This window comes from Tiliqua scincoides, chromosome 5 (assembly GCF_035046505.1).
Source record: "Tiliqua scincoides isolate rTilSci1 chromosome 5, rTilSci1.hap2, whole genome shotgun sequence".
Lineage (NCBI taxonomy): Eukaryota > Metazoa > Chordata > Lepidosauria > Squamata > Scincidae > Tiliqua > Tiliqua scincoides.
Genome location: NC_089825.1, coordinates 77,090,190 through 77,105,425, shown reverse-complemented (window position 1 = coordinate 77,105,425; position 15,236 = coordinate 77,090,190). Strand labels below are relative to the sequence as shown.

The 15,236-nt window shown below is 45.7% G+C and overlaps 2 protein-coding genes across 3 annotated transcripts in view; both read right to left on the bottom strand.

The window, feature by feature from the left end:
- The window catches only part of RPL27 (ribosomal protein L27), a 120,503-nt gene that overhangs the window by 6,703 nt on the left and 98,564 nt on the right, over positions 1-15,236 (bottom strand). The window lies entirely within an intron of this gene.
- RUNDC1 (RUN domain containing 1) lies at positions 1,476-13,531 on the bottom strand. The gene is made up of 5 exons (XM_066628165.1): positions 13,185-13,531; positions 8,135-8,293; positions 7,806-8,004; positions 5,386-5,496; positions 1,476-4,107 (listed from the first exon to the last, which is right to left on the bottom strand). The coding sequence occupies exons 1-5, from the start codon at positions 13,497-13,499 to the stop codon at positions 3,236-3,238; spliced, it is 1,656 nt and encodes a 551-aa protein (XP_066484262.1). The 5' UTR covers positions 13,500-13,531; the 3' UTR covers positions 1,476-3,235.

Genomic DNA, 15,236 nt, shown 5'->3' with positions numbered 1-15,236 from the left:
TTGAGTAAGAGCCAGAGCAAACAATAGTAAACTATGCTTTCTCCCTTGAAAGCTGATTACTGAAAGAATCTTGAAGTACTATCAGAGTGTACACTGAAATGAATTTTGTCAGGGGGTACAAAGATTCTTGGTGGTGACAGCCAGAATAGTCTTTGGAGCCTAGGTCTACCATGCTTCCCAATGTGGAGACCAGGTCTACCTGTCCACATGGTGTCAGCCGGTAGATACAGTATTATAAAAAACCAAACACTCCTGCTAAAATCTTAGAAATCTCCTGCTAAACATAGAAAATCATTGCAGAAAACTAGCATCATTGTATTTAGGCTCACAATAGAATGGAAATTGTCCTACATGTACCAAGGCTTACTTGTACAACAGCTGTAGTCCCACAGTTGTGTTCTAGAGCTCCTATACACTCCTTTATGGTAAGCAGATCATAAGCTAAAGCGACTGTAGTAGGCCAGTTTTCTCCCAGATTTGACACTGTGTTAAGGAATGTCATGTATGCATTCCTTGACTAGGTGCATATGGCTTGCAGCAGCAACCACTGCCGCATGCTCGTGCTAGCACCTCCAGCATCCTGCTCTGGCAGCAAGTTCAGGCGAGAGAGGAAAATGTAAGATCCCAGGAAATTTCTGCACCCCCCTTTGACCCTGGGCCCAGGTACAAATTACCTCCTGCATCCCCTCTCATAGGCCATACCTTCAGTCAAGAAGTCGCTACGATTGGGGGGGGATTTAATTTCTTGAAATAGAACAAGATTTGACTATAAAGAAATCTATAAATTTTATCAAAAATAAACCCTACTCTCACAGCACATGAAGCACTATTGTATTTGTGGGGGGGGGGCACTGAAGGCAAGCCTGCCTGAACACAGAAAATACTTCCTTGAAGGAAGCTTTCACAACCCTCTTCTAGACTTTTAAGAGCACCTGGCTGTTTAAATTTTAAAGAGTCAGCTGCAGGTGCAGCCTCCAAAATGGAAATGTTAACACAGGATTTTGTTCAGCACAACCTGAAGAACCCAACATTCTGTTCAACAGAAGTGCAAATGGTGTTTCTCTTCCTACTACTGTCATATGTCCTACAAAGGAACATATGCTGCGATACAAAAGATAACCTCCCCACTGTCTGGGAATGGGATCAAAAGGGAAATGGAGCAGGGAGTGAGATGAGAAGCTCCCACTGCAAGTTACATACCTTAGGTGGAGCTCAATGTAACCAGGCACCTGCTAAAAAGACACTTCACATAAACTATTTTAACATTTTTGCTAAATATTTAGGTAGCTTTTCAGCATCCCACAGGAAAGGTGACCCATATGTTAGCAGCAACCAATGTGAAGGACAAAATTCATACCAGAGCTGCCTAGGTTCTGCAGCTACTGAAAGATATGCTGCACAAAAAGCAAAATCTAGAAGATGCTGTGAACTACAAAGAAAAAAATATTCTTCAAACAAAAAGATCAAGAGGGGAAAAAAAAACAGACACCAGACATATTTATTACCAGCAAGACAGACAACTCTCTATTACAATCTTCTTCTTGTACTGAACTGGAGTCAAAACAAAAGTATTACTCACTAGTAAGGGAAGATTGCAGAGAGAACCAGGACAGAGTTATCAGAAGTGCATCAACAGACACCAACAAGGGGTAAGAAAGCTCTTAACAGTAACATTTCAGAAGGAAACTTCATTACACTTACAGATCACTGAAGAACTTATTTGCAGGGACTCGGTGTACTTCACACTGCCCAAAAGGGAACTGTTTGCCATCAGGCCCCCTTGACATGGTCTCAGAGTAAGCATTATCAAACCTGATTAGAAGACAGCACATTGTTACATTTGTTCATCCTCTCAGCACTCCAGATATGAGGTGAAAGAAGATCTTACAGAGTTACAGCTGCTGCACATCTAAGTTTAGAAATTGTCACACAGATCATGTGTGCCCAACATCTTCAGAGGGTGCTAGCAGTCCACTTTTGAAGGTCTAAAGGGACAAGGAGCCTGCACGAACTGGACTGGCCCCCTTGGTCTCAACAGCTTCAGATGCATCTTCCATCTTTTTATTTCCCCACAGAGGAAGTATGTAGCTGTACGGACGAGTACAAGTGTAAAATCCCCTACTATGCTTCACAGAAGAAAACTAGCTCAAAAGGGGGCCTGAGGATCATAAGGTTCAAGATCATGGAGTTCTAGTTTCCAAAAACAGCAGTTTTGAAGCCTGCTGTGCAAAAAACAAAGAAAAGGTTGTCTCGTGTGCTAAAGGCACCTAGCCACCACTAAATGGACTTCTTGCTCTATCAAGAAAATTTTTTTGACAATTGCCATCAAGCAGGCAAACTCAACAACTTCCAGCTGGGACACTTCCACCCATCCCCCTTTCTCAGATTAAGGCCCTTCAATTTCCTGAAACTCCAGGATGAACCCTCTGCCTATAGCCAAGAGTGTCTAACCACTCCAAAAAGTATCTTTCACATCACCTGAACATTAGTAAGAAGTTTCACCATGCTGCTACGCTGTGTGTAGATTACCATACATTCTATCATGCCAGCAAACAGACTGGAACACTGGACACAAGCAGACAAACACACACCTGCAGGATCTTATTCCAGTGTACAACAGCTTATCTGGTAAGCATTCCATGCAAGTGATTGGTCCTGCAGCAAACTGGTCAGACACCTTCAGGCTGCCAACACAACTCAGATGTGGGAACATAGCCAGTGCTTTTAACGTAAGAATACAGGTGATGGGTCCTGCATAAATAATTGAGAGGGGAAAGTTTTCCTTGATCCAACTAAAGTACTGCCCATACTGTTGTAAATGTAAGCTGATTCAATTGATCTCAGGGCAGAAACAACTTCCTGTCAGTCTCTCAGAAGTTTCTATGAGTAGGAAAGATGCCCTCTTGCTCTGCTTCCAAGCCTGCCTGCCTAAAGGCTCCACTACAATGGAAACTAGGCTATCTTTGGTGGCTGAAAACTTTGTAAATGGACTTCCTCCACACAGCACCAGAGTAGCTACCCCAATGGAGACCCTACTTATTAAAGCATGGGCTCCATGTGGACTGGTGCATGCAATGAAGACAGCAGCAACTCAGCAAGAGGAGACCACCAACAACTGGCAGCATTTTACCCCATGTGAACACAGTGGTGGCCTCCTGGAGCAAGCCAGAAGTACTATCCTCAAAAGGCGTCCAGGTGGACATCCAGCCCCAATCAATCTTCCCCCCACAATCATTCAAAAGGCATCTTTGATGTTCTTCAGCTGTCGGACAGCCAAGTCCACAGGAAGGCTGAAGTGTAGGTTACTGAGGCGGCTAAGGATGTTGAGGGCCCCCTCAAAGCCTGTCTGGGCCATATAACTCCAGGGTTGGTAGTGCGCCTGAATCAGTGCCCCTGACTTGCAAATGAGGTTGAGCCAGGAGACCAGGCGTTGCTCATTGAGTGCCAGGCATACCAAGGCCTTCAGCTCAGAGTCTGCGCTACGCTTGAATGGGTCATGCTCTGACAGAACTGTATGGATGGCCGACAGCAGGCTCTGCTTTGGGGTGACAGGCACCCCACCCATCACTGGGAGGGCAAAAGACTGAGAAAGTTTACGAGCTGGTGACTCCACAAAGGCACGACCATTCTTGGAATTGTAATACTTCACAAAGAGCTCCCAGGGGTGCATTGTTTGTGGTGAGGAGTTCAGGACTGGCAGCAAACAGGCAATAGGAGCCAGAACTAAGCTCATCTCAGGTGATGGGGTGTAGAGACCATGGGCAAGTAGGTTCCGCACAGCAGTCGTCAGTTCCTTGCGCACAGCCAATGTTAGCTCATCCCGCCCACCCATGGAGGCATCCTGTGAGCCCGAGTAACTGATTACATGTTCTGACTCACTCAGCTGGTACTTCTGGGCCAGCTGCCTCACATGGGCTACAGCCAACTCTAACTTCTTCACAAGGGGTGAATAATCCCTGTCGGATTGGTCCCTTGGCCACAAGTGCTGTGGGATTTGACCAGTGGCACAACCAAACTGGCTCACAGCGAAGATCTGCAGCACAGCAAGTACACGGCGCATGAGGTGCAGTCCTGTCTCCCGCATCCTCTGGGCATCTTCAGGACTCACTGCAAAATCAAGGAGAAAGGAAAGTATTCCTTAAGAGGAGACTCACTAAAATGGCCCCACACAACCCATCCTTGTGAGGGGACATTTGCTGTGATACAGACTGTCAATCACACAAATCTCAATCAAGCTGGAAAGCAGGACTTTTTGAACACCGAGGGTCTCCCTTCTAAACCTTTATATTCCACCCACCCCCAACCAACACAAACCATCTGCATGACAAACAGCTGCCTGAATTCTGCTGCTGCACAGAACAAAACAAGGGCAAAGGTTTTCGAAGAAGTGCTTCTTCCCAAGTGCACATGCTCAGCCACTGGAAACATGAATACTTCAGGGTCCAAGCAGCTCTGATCTATGAAATCTGCTTTTAAAGTCAATGCTTGAAGAGAGAAAGTTCCAAAAGTTGCTTCTTATTCAAGTCTCAGAGGAAGACTTTAATATCTTTGGGGTTTCTTATAAGAAGTTGATATTATCTGGGTCAGATAATGACAAAGGAATGTATGAGGGTTGTAGTGAAAGGGAGAGGCCCACTTTGGCTTCATTCAGAATAAGTAGCTAAGAGGGACAGGAAGAGAAGAAACAGAATAGGGCTGGTTGGGATTGATACAACTGCTAGTGGATGAATAAGGCTGGTGAAGGAACCATCCTAGCCAGCCAGTGAAACTCTGTGGGGTTGGGAGGGGTGTTGGACAGGAGAAAGTCAAAAGGAGGCAGTGGACTACCTGGTTGCTCTAACAACTGACCTAGAAGGAGAACTTGCTCTTTTAATTTGCTGCAGGTATCTTACAACACACACAACAAACTCAACCCACAGTTTGAGAACATGTGATGTAGTTGAATGGCAGTAGACACCACCAACACCATTTGCTGCCAAGATCAGGGCCCATGGTCCTCAAGCATAACAGACACAACAAGTCTGCTGTACTGCAATTCTGCTGGGAGCCAAGAACAAATTTCAAGGGCCATGAAGGACCTTCTAGGAATCCTAATTGAGAATAAGTTATTGCACAGTTTCTACTTGTTTCCTTCTAGAAGCCAGGATCACAAGTTGAGAAGTCTCACAACTTATACAGGCTACTTGTGGTTGCCCCACCAAGAGTCCAGAAGCACAAGAAGAAACAGCAGGGGTTGGGGCAGGTGGACCACAAGCTATGGCTGCCTCCAGCCCCTTTTCAAATTCCCATCACTTTAACTTGTCAGTTTCCAAGTAGCAGATGAAATGCCGCTCACTAACCAAAAGCAAAGCCACAGAACTTCCCAAAGTCTGCCCAGATACTCACCTCTGTTGCTCGCATGAGGCTGTCGTGTGTTCGGTTTCCCAGCACCACTTCCAGATTTCCCAATTGAAGAGTCACAATGCCCATCCTCTGATTTGCCTGGACTGCTTTCTTCTGCAGTGTTGGAAAAAGAAAATGTTGATCAAACATAAAACCAAGGACAGCTTTGATTTCAGTTTCAGTACCTTTATTGGCATACAATTACAAAACATTGAGAACTTTCATTCATACATAAAAGCTAGGGAAAGCCAAATAGACAATTCATATGCTATCAACATACCAAGCTACATTAACATCTATAAACTAGATCTTCAGAAAGTAGGGGCACGCTTCAGATTGGACGCCACAATTTGTGAAATAAATTTAGCTATCTGAGAAACAATGTCAGAGTCAGGGGTGGTTAGAAAAAATTGCAATAAAGCAGAGTCCTCAAAAAGGGAATTAAGATGAAATTGAAGAGCTAGACATTTCTTCCTAGCCTCATTATGGAGCGAACAATGAAAGAGAAGGTGGTCTAACGTTTCAACAACTCACAGAGGACAAGGACAAATTCTTTCCTGGAAAGGTATGCCATTAAATCTACCCCAAAGAACAGAAGATGGAATAGAATTACAACGGGCCATAGAAAAGGCCCTTCTAATTTTTGGGCATTCCAAAATGTAAAGATAATTGGGGATTTCGCCTACTTAAATCGGTAAATGATAATATAAAGGTGAACAAGTTGTATTGGCGGCAGATAAAATATTGGAAGAGTGAATGTCCAAAAGTCTCCCTTTAATAAGCCTAAAAGCCTCAACTTGTGACAAATGGCCAAGTAAGTCAGGCTCAACTCCCAATTGCTTTATTTTCAAGTTTATCAGAAAAGTAGGGGTCATCGAGGAGGTGATATAGAAGAGTGTTGGGGTCAGTATTATAGAGAATTTTGAGCCAAAATTTAATCGCTCTAATCCATGCCAGTGTTTCAAGTTGGATTTGGCCTGATTCGATACAGAGCACCTCATAAGAAACGCACTGGGGCAAGCCCAGTGTGCTTCTTAAGAAGACTGATTGAATCTGCTCCAATGAACTGCTGAATGACCCAATCCAAAGCAGAACGCTGTATAAAATTTGGGGGGAGCATTTCGCATTGAAGGCCTTCAACGCCGCCAGGATATACGAGCCACCTTTACTATGAAAAAAGCTGACAATGGCTTGCGAAGAGGCTTTAGCAAGAGAGCGAGCCATACAACAATGGGACGTCCATGTTCGTTTCTCGTTTTATGCGAGAAAAGAATGCCCAAATATTTAAATGTTTTAACCTGTTCTATAATTTGACCATTGAATCGCCATACACTTGGGCTCCAGGATCTTCCAAAAACTATAATTTTTGATTTGGTATAATTAATTTGTAACTTATTTGAGCAGAAGAATTCAATACACTTTCTAATCAGACGTTTTAGCCCTAGGCTAGAATGGGATAAGATGACCGCATCATCAGCGAAAAGTAAGATTGGGACCTGCAAGTCCCCCAATCTAGGGGGGTGACCGTCGACAGTAGCCAGGGAGGGAGCCAGGTCATTTAAAAAAAGATTAAACAGTGTGGGAGCCAACACACAACCTTGCCTCACCCCCTCGTTGGTAAAAAATTCATCAGTACAATTACCTCCAGGGGTATATCTGACCTGGGCAGATGTGTTAGAATATAAGCCCCGAATAAGAGCAAGTAGTTTAGGATCTAGCCCCATACGAGCTAGTTTTATCCATAGGAGATTTCTGTTCACATTGTCAAAAGCCCCTTTAAGGTCCAAAAATGCAACAAAAAGTTTAGATTTCAATTGGATAGAATACTTTTGCGCTAGATGTTGAAGAATAAGGGCATGGTCCAAAGTGGAATGCCCCTGTCTAAAGCCTAGTTGTTCTATACCCATGATGTTAAAATGGGTGATCCATTGGGTAAGGCGCTGGAGGAGAAGTTTAGCATACAGCTTGCTGACTACAGAAATAAGGCTGATGGGTCTGTAGTTGTTCGGCTTACTAGGGTCGCCTTTTTTAAGCCAAACTTTGGGAAAACAACCAGAGGCATTAATGGATGAAAAAGCGGGGCCAAAACAGATGTCCAAAACGAAGGATCTTCTTTAAGCCAGATGGTAGGAATGGCATCAGGCCCCGGAGACAGCTTTGATTGATACGCACTCAGCAAACCCTATGAATACCCAGCTCAACCTCAGTAATTAAACAGTCTTTCTGCTTCCCCTTCTCCCTCTTCTTCAACCTCCATAAACACAAACCAAACTAAAGCTTGTGCAAATTTAGTCTCTTTGTTCCACTAGACCCCAGAACTCTCAGATTTTCTGCACACATTCCATTATGCTCCTTCACCCCCTGTTCTTATGCAAACTCCCAATGCAATGCCTCCAACACACAGGACATGCGTGTCTACTGACCCTGGATGAAATTGATAAACATCTCAAGGTCCCGGATCTGGGTTTTCAGCTGCTCCACTAGCTGCTCCTTCACACGTGCTGGGTTGACAATCTGTGCCACAGCAGCATCTACTTGCTGACGCAGTTCCTCTGGAGACAGTGAGGCGATGTCCTCGCTCAAGTTCATGTCAAGCTTCTTGATCAACTCCTCAATAATCACCTGAAAGGCCACACATGAAACTCGCTGAGAAGATCTTTTTCCCTCTCCCAAGGATCTCCCCAAATAGCTTAGAAGCATGCCTCCATGCATACACCAAGATTTGGTTTGGTTGCATGCCAGCAGGTCTCACCCGTTGTCTCTCCATGACCATGGACTGGGGTAGTGCATCATAGCTGCCTTCCTGGTAGGCAAATGTTTCCAAGTCATCCAGCTGAGTCTTGAGCTGCAGGATGAGCTCCCGTTGCTTCTCCTTCCGCACCTCCAGCTGTTCCTGTTTCTCATGTTCACTCTGAAACAAAAAGAGAACATCTCTTATCTCACCTTTGAGCAAAGCTTGAAAAAGAAGCCACTTATGTCCACTTAACCCAAAACTAGCAAATACCCACAAGCTGCACAAAAACGTTGACTTAACAGGTACTTAGCACACTGGCATTCAACCTTGCACCCAAATTGCAAATACTTTAGCGCCAGAAAGACCTCCTTATCTGTTTGTTAAACCTCTTGTGCAGCAAACCTGAAATCTCTGAAGCATGACGTACATATGCCAGAAATGAAGACATTGCTCAGGTGCACAAACCCATTCAGCACGAATATATTTCGACTCAAACCAAACTATTGTAGCTTCCAAGCCTTCCCGGATCCTATAGTCTGCTGGAGCTTTCAAGAAAGTTTTTAGGCTGATGCCCTAGACCTCTGCACAAGCAAATTAAATGCAATCTTTGGGTTATCAACCAAAAGAGTATCTTTCTGTTAGTAGCACTTACAATTCCCTCCAAGTTCAAAATATGGATAATAAAAAGAGAATGTCTAGTACAGGAGTGTCAAACCTAAGGCCCGGGTGACTGCTGAGGCCCACGGAAGCTTTTTCTCTGACCCTCAGGCTCTCAGCTGCTGAGCAGTGCTGAGGTGTTACTGCTGAAAGGGCAGCCCACATGAAAATTGGGCTCTCTAGTATCTTGAAATATGATCAAGATTTGCATACTTTCTCTTCTGTCGTTTGCAGCTAATGAGTTCCTAAGTGATAAAAAGTGCTTGTTTTTGGTTATGACCTGTTTAATGAGATCACTTTCTCCCAAATGGCATCACCTCCGGCCCTCAGCAGGCATCATGGATGCTATTCGGCCCTCAGTATGAAATAGGTTTGACACCCCTGGTCCAGTAGATCTGACTTATAAGTAAACAGACTGCATTCCTCTGTCTGAGGGTGATGGTGTGGGGGGGACTGTTTCCAAGATACTCAAGTCCCCTCCTACCCCCCAAAAGCAAGATAAAAAGAAATAGCAAGCCTGGTGTTTGTACAAGATAGAAAACTCCCAGCTGCCCCAACTGCATTCTTGCCATTTATCAACTGCACCCAAGATGTTGGAACTAGCCTGAGGCTCAACCCAGCCCTCCTGTCTATTTAACAGATAAAAGCCTTTCATCTAGGGCTGAGAGTAAAACAAGGACAGTTGTAGGTAAGCATCTCTGGAGAGGTGGGTTGCAAAAACAGAGAAGACCCTTTCTGTGGTCATCATCAACCTCACTTCAGACAGAAGGTGGACCCATGGAAGGGCCTCCAATGAGGATCTTAATACTCAGACACTTGTGTGAGAGGAGGAAATCCTTGAGATATTCTTGTACCAAGTCACTTAGGGCTTTAAAAGTTAAAACCAGCACTTTGAACTGAGCCCAGAAACAGACCAGGACATCTATGGTGCCATGACTCGGGAATTCTCACACCACATAATATACTAATAGTTATTAGTTATTAGTTCAGAACATCAAGCTTCATTGTTTCCATGAATATGCTGCTGGCGATCTCAGAAGCTCTGTGTCAGAGGTGCATACTGTTCCTGAATGTGGGAGGCATGTTTCTGGATGTCATTGTCTGTACTCTACCTCCAAATACGTCTAATCCTCAAATAACTTGTGTCAATAATTGTTGGATCCTATGATTAATGCCAAGAGCGGTTGCTTCCTCTATATTAATTAGAGCCTGGAAAACTATTCATAACTTTTCAAAACAAGTTCTATGCATCAGTGTCAATTATTTAGGTGCCTGTGATATTGGTGTGGTGAGGAGGTTAAGCTGTTGTCCTGCCCAAAGAAGCTAAGTGGCAGTAACTCTGGTTATGTTTTGGAGGGGAGACTGAAGCAGCTGATAAGGCCAGAGAATGGGGCAAGGAGGAGTTGCTGGGATCAATGAACCATGAGAGGTGAAGGAGTAACTGCCAGGGTAAGCTGCCAGGAGGTGGAGGAGTGTAGAGGTCAAGAATGAATAATATGTTCATGGAACATGATGGAAGCTTGGATAGTACAAGTGCAGCAAAAAGAATGACGACCACACTGTGACAGAAACATCTGGAAATAAAGGGTTCTATGAGCTTCTCTGAGAACATTAATTGTAAAAAGACCTCCATTTGTAAAAATGGGGTGATAGTCTTCCTATGTGAACAGCCTTGGGTCTGCAAGACTCTCACTCATTGTGAGAGTCAGTGAGAAAGGCAATATATAAATACTGTATTACAGCATAATAAAAATATTTTTCAGCCCTGGGATAGTTATGACATATCAGGAGTTCTCAAACTTCCCCCTGCCACAACCCATCTTACTTTGGATGAGGGTGCCACAACCCACCTCCTTCTCCAGCATCAGGCCTCCACAGGCCTCTGGAAGCAACCAGAAGTAACTTTTATGAACCCAGAACTAAACTGGATGTGACTTTCCAGCTGCTTGGGGGGCCTGCAGAGGCCCAGTACAGCCTCCAACTGCATTCAGAGGGTTTCAATGGAGCCAACTGGACACGAGGATGGTAGGGCACAACCAAGATCCACTGGACATTAGGTCACAACATACAGTTTGAGAAATCCTATATTATGTGATAGGAGGGTTGAAGGTTTGATATACTACTGGGCCCGCACATGGCAGCTGTGAACAAAGCTGTGCCACACAGTGTTCATGTCAAGTGTTAAGAGTTTGGCATTAACTGCTCCTGTTCTAGAAGAAAGTTATCACAACACTAAAGGCCGAATGATTTGTCAGTTCTACAGATTATTAGAGAAATGCGGGTGGGGGAATGTCCTTGGAATAAGAAGCAGCAAAAGTATGTATTCTAAATCACACTCCTTAAGTTACTTATAAGATCTACATACCATTCACACCACTATTCATGTTGCAAATGTGAATTCAACATGGTTACGCTACCTTCCCCACCCCCTGCCTTTGCTTTTCATACAAACAATTAGATCTGAGGAGGTTGATGGCATCACTTTGGATTTGAAGTTGGTCTTGAATGCAAGTTAATAATTTTGTGCTGGGGACATCAGGAACCAGCATGTTCACCATTCAGACCTGAAAAGGTTACCAGTTGATGCTTCTCCAAGGCATGACTATCCAAAGGGATTAAGGTTGCAATCATGTATATACTTTCTTGGCTGTCAGGTCCACTGAACACAATGTGTCTTACTTTCAAGTAGAAACTGCTTTGACTGTAAAGCAATTAGTCAAATGGCTTCTTTGGGCGGACAAGAAATATACTTAACAAACACACCTAAGAGTACAGAAGTACTTGCCTACATCCACCCTGTTCCTTTTCTTCCTCCCCCTCCTATCTCAACACAATATGCTGTAAAAAATTATTTGCATTCCTTTCAACCTCTTGCTCTATTTCTGCTATGAGCTGTTTTAAGCAAGGGGCACAAAACCTCGAATCATTCAAAACCTTGAATCATTCCAAATCGCTATCTCGACATCAAATCAGTCAAAATCACTATCTCAGAGTCACCGAAGCACAAAACAAGGGCACAAAACAGCGTTGTAGCTGTTATGATTCTTGTGCAGCCACCCTCCACTTTAAAGCTACATCATGAGCATGTTCTTTCACACCAAAGAGGAGTGGTTCCCAACCTGGGGTACTTGCCAGGACCTTCCTCCACTCCTTTGCTTGAAAGCAGGTCCCAATGTGTTCAGTAGAGCTTACTGTGTACCCCAAGGGGTACTTGCCAGGACCTTTAGGGGTACTTGAAAAAATAATTGAATAATAGTATAAAAAAGCAAGTCTGTATCAGAATGCATTGTGGAGCTGGCAAGGCAGGAAGGAAGGCAGTTAGCTGCCTGCAAAAGCCCCAGCAGCTGCTAGTACCTGGGTCATCAAATTGTGTATTATCAGATATGGATTAGTAGTTGAAACATAAATTTGAAATTACAGCAATTATATTAATTACAAATTTTGCTAATACATGGGGTGCAATTTATGGAAATGGGCTACCAAGGGGTAAGCAAGTGAAAAAACATTGGGAACTCCTGCCATAGGGTGTCCACAGCAAGAACCGTTCACCTTTTGGACAGCGTTTTCAAAAATTTTCACATGTATTATATCTTTGTTTGGTTTCATTACAGGTGTATTACCCTAGTCTGCACATGCGCATGTGACCACGAGTTCAAGGGACAGGAATGACCAGGGTTGCTGGACATACAGCTGTTATGACTGCTATACAGCCACCCTCCACCATAAAGATACATCATGAGCATGTCCTTCCACACCATAACCGCAAAAGAGGACCAGGTACCCCAAAATGTAGGACATCCAAGAAGAATGTAAGATGTGGCAAGATTAAAAACTAAAAACACTCATGGATATGGATTTCATGGGGTTAATTTAAACACTATAGTTACTATGGTTCACTATAGTTCTCACACATTTATCACTGGGACCCACTTTTTATAATGAGAATCTGTCACCACCCAGCAGAAATGATGTCATGACCAGAAGTGACATCATCAGCAGGAATTTTTAACAATCTTAGGCTGCAATGCTGCCCACACTCCCCCAGGAGTAAGTCCCATTGACTATTGTTGTCCAAAACATATACAGAGTAGCTTGTTAAAAGTACAGGTGGGCAACATTTCCCCAAACGCAGTCACATGCCATGGCAGCATCAAGTCTGAAATAAAAAATATGAACATGAATGGGGACCCACCTGAAATGGGCTCGCGACCCACCTAGTAGGTCCCGACCCACCGTCTGAGAAACACTCTCATCAGTATGTTTAACGCTGCATTACGTGGCATGTATTCAAGACAAGGAGGCTCGCAGGGAACGGAGGACACTGAAGCTCTTCTCCAGGCCCGCCTTTCCCGCTCGGAGCTCAGCCAGAGGGCAAGCCCCGCCCGACCGTCCCAGCCCGGCGCCCGCTCACCTCTGCGCTCCCGCCCGCCGCCGCGAGGCCGAGGCCGGATCCGGGGCAGCCGCGGAAGGCGAAGTCCTCCAGCTCGCGGAGAAGGCGCTGCTGCTGGGCCGGCCCCGCGCGCGCCACTTGCCGCAGCCGGAACTGGACCTGGGCGAAGTGGGAGGCCAGGGCCAGCAGCGCCGAGTGCAGGCGGCGCCGCTCCGCCCGCAGCGACCGCGGGGAGTCCGGTTCGGCCTCGACCTCCGCCTCGCCCCCGGCCTGGGCCTCGGCCACCGCCCCCACCGGCGCCCAGCGCTCCCCGGGCCCCCCCGCGGCCGTCTCCATGGCCTCGGCGCCGAACCCACCGCAGCGCTGCCCACGGCAACGGCGTCAGCGTCCACACAGGAGCCGCGCCCCCTCCCCTCACGCCCCGAGCGTCACTTCCGGCACAGAGGCGGAAGCACGTCAGTGAAGCCGAAGGCGGAAGAGCCCCGCCCATTTCGTCCTCCGATGGGTGGGGGGAGTGGGTGTACTGCTGCCAAGTGGCTCCCAACCCTTCCCCAGTCAGAGCCCTCTTCTTCTGTATACAAAAACCCAAACTTCATGTGCTCATCATAGTATTTTCTCTTTTTACCCGTTTGAAGATGGTCAGCCCAAGCCTATGCCTGTCTACTCAGAAGTAAGTCCCATTAGTAAGTCCCAATGGGGCTTACTCCCAGGAAACTTACTCCCAGGGCTTACTTAGTTTCCTTGGGCTTACTCCCAGGAAAGTGTGGATAGGGCTGCAGCCTGAAAGCCCAATCCTATGCATATGGGGCTTACTCCCAGGAAAGTGTGGATGGGATTGGGCTTTCAGGCTGCAGCCCTATCCACACTTTCCTAGGAAAGAACGCCATTAGCTATAATGGGACTTCCTTGCCTGCCTCCACAGAAATATTGGGCTCTGTGACTGCAATCCTATCCATACTTACCTGGGAGTAACTCCCACTGACTCAAACGGGACTTGCTTCTGAGTAAACATGTATAGGTTTGGGCTCTGTGCTTTTAACTGTCTGCACCGAAGTGTTAGACTTGTCCTGAGAAATTCTTCATTTCCACATTATGTTTCAGGTTTTGTATTGTGCCGGTTTTCAACTACTGATCCACATCTGATAATATACAAATTGATGACCCAAAATTAGCAGCTGGTGGGGCTTTCGCAGCCAGCTAGCTGCTTTCCCTTCCTAGCTTGCCAGCCCTTCAAGGCGTTCTAATACAGACCTTCCTTTTTCTACCATTATTCAGTTCTTTTTTCACATCCTGGCAAGTATCCCTGGGGGTACACAGTAAGGTCTACTGAACACAGTGGGACCTGCTTTCAAGCAAAGGAGCAGAGGAGGCTTGCAGTTGCTGCAACTACCTCCTCACACTTTCGCAGCACATGCCAGTGTTGGCATGGATCTCTGAAACAACACACACCCCTCACCTGGAATAAGACGATAGTAGCACAGTGAGAGCCCAGTCCTATGCACGTCTACTCAGAAGTAAGTTCCATTATAATTGATGGGGCTTACTCCTAGGTAAGTGTGGGCAGGATTGCAGCCTGTGACTATCTTTGCTTTGCCATTGGTGAATCACTTTTTAAAAATGTTTAAAAACTTATTTTAAAACCCCACACAAAGCACAATTCCACGCAAGCTAGAAAGAGCTTGAAATTGGCTTAAAAAGATAAAATGCTTCTAATTTTTTTTTTTTGGGGGGGGGGGCTTCCCTGTGCCTCAGGCCGCTTCTTTCTCCCACTCAACAAAAGTGCCAGCTGTTCATAGGAAACAATGGAGAAGGAAGTCAATGGAGAAGGTGGGCAGAAATGTGGGCTCCCTCAAAACACCAACACTGTGCGAGTGGAAAGATCTTAAGCTGTCGCAAACTGTCTTGAAGCTCCCAGAGTGGCTGATCGGTTCACACGCAGCCTTTCCCGCATCTCAGTGGGTCTGAACGAGACGCGTGGCTGTTGGGATGACTCTCAACCTGTTGCGTCGGGAAAATTCCGGACTCCCGGGAAGGGGGACGCGGTGATGGGCAGCCGCAGCTGGGCAGGGGGCG

Coding starts and splice junctions, on each gene's coding strand:
- RUNDC1 (XM_066628165.1), bottom strand. CDS start 13,499: ATGGAGACGGCCGCGGGGGGGCCCGGGGAGCGCTGGGCGCCGGTGGGG. Junction 8,005..8,134: donor TGGTCATGGAGAGACAACGG/GTGAGACCTGCT, acceptor GTGGCCTTTCAG/GTGATTATTGAGGAGTTGAT. Junction 4,108..5,385: donor GCCTCATGCGAGCAACAGAG/GTGAGTATCTGG, acceptor TTGATTTTGCAG/TGAGTCCTGAAGATGCCCAG.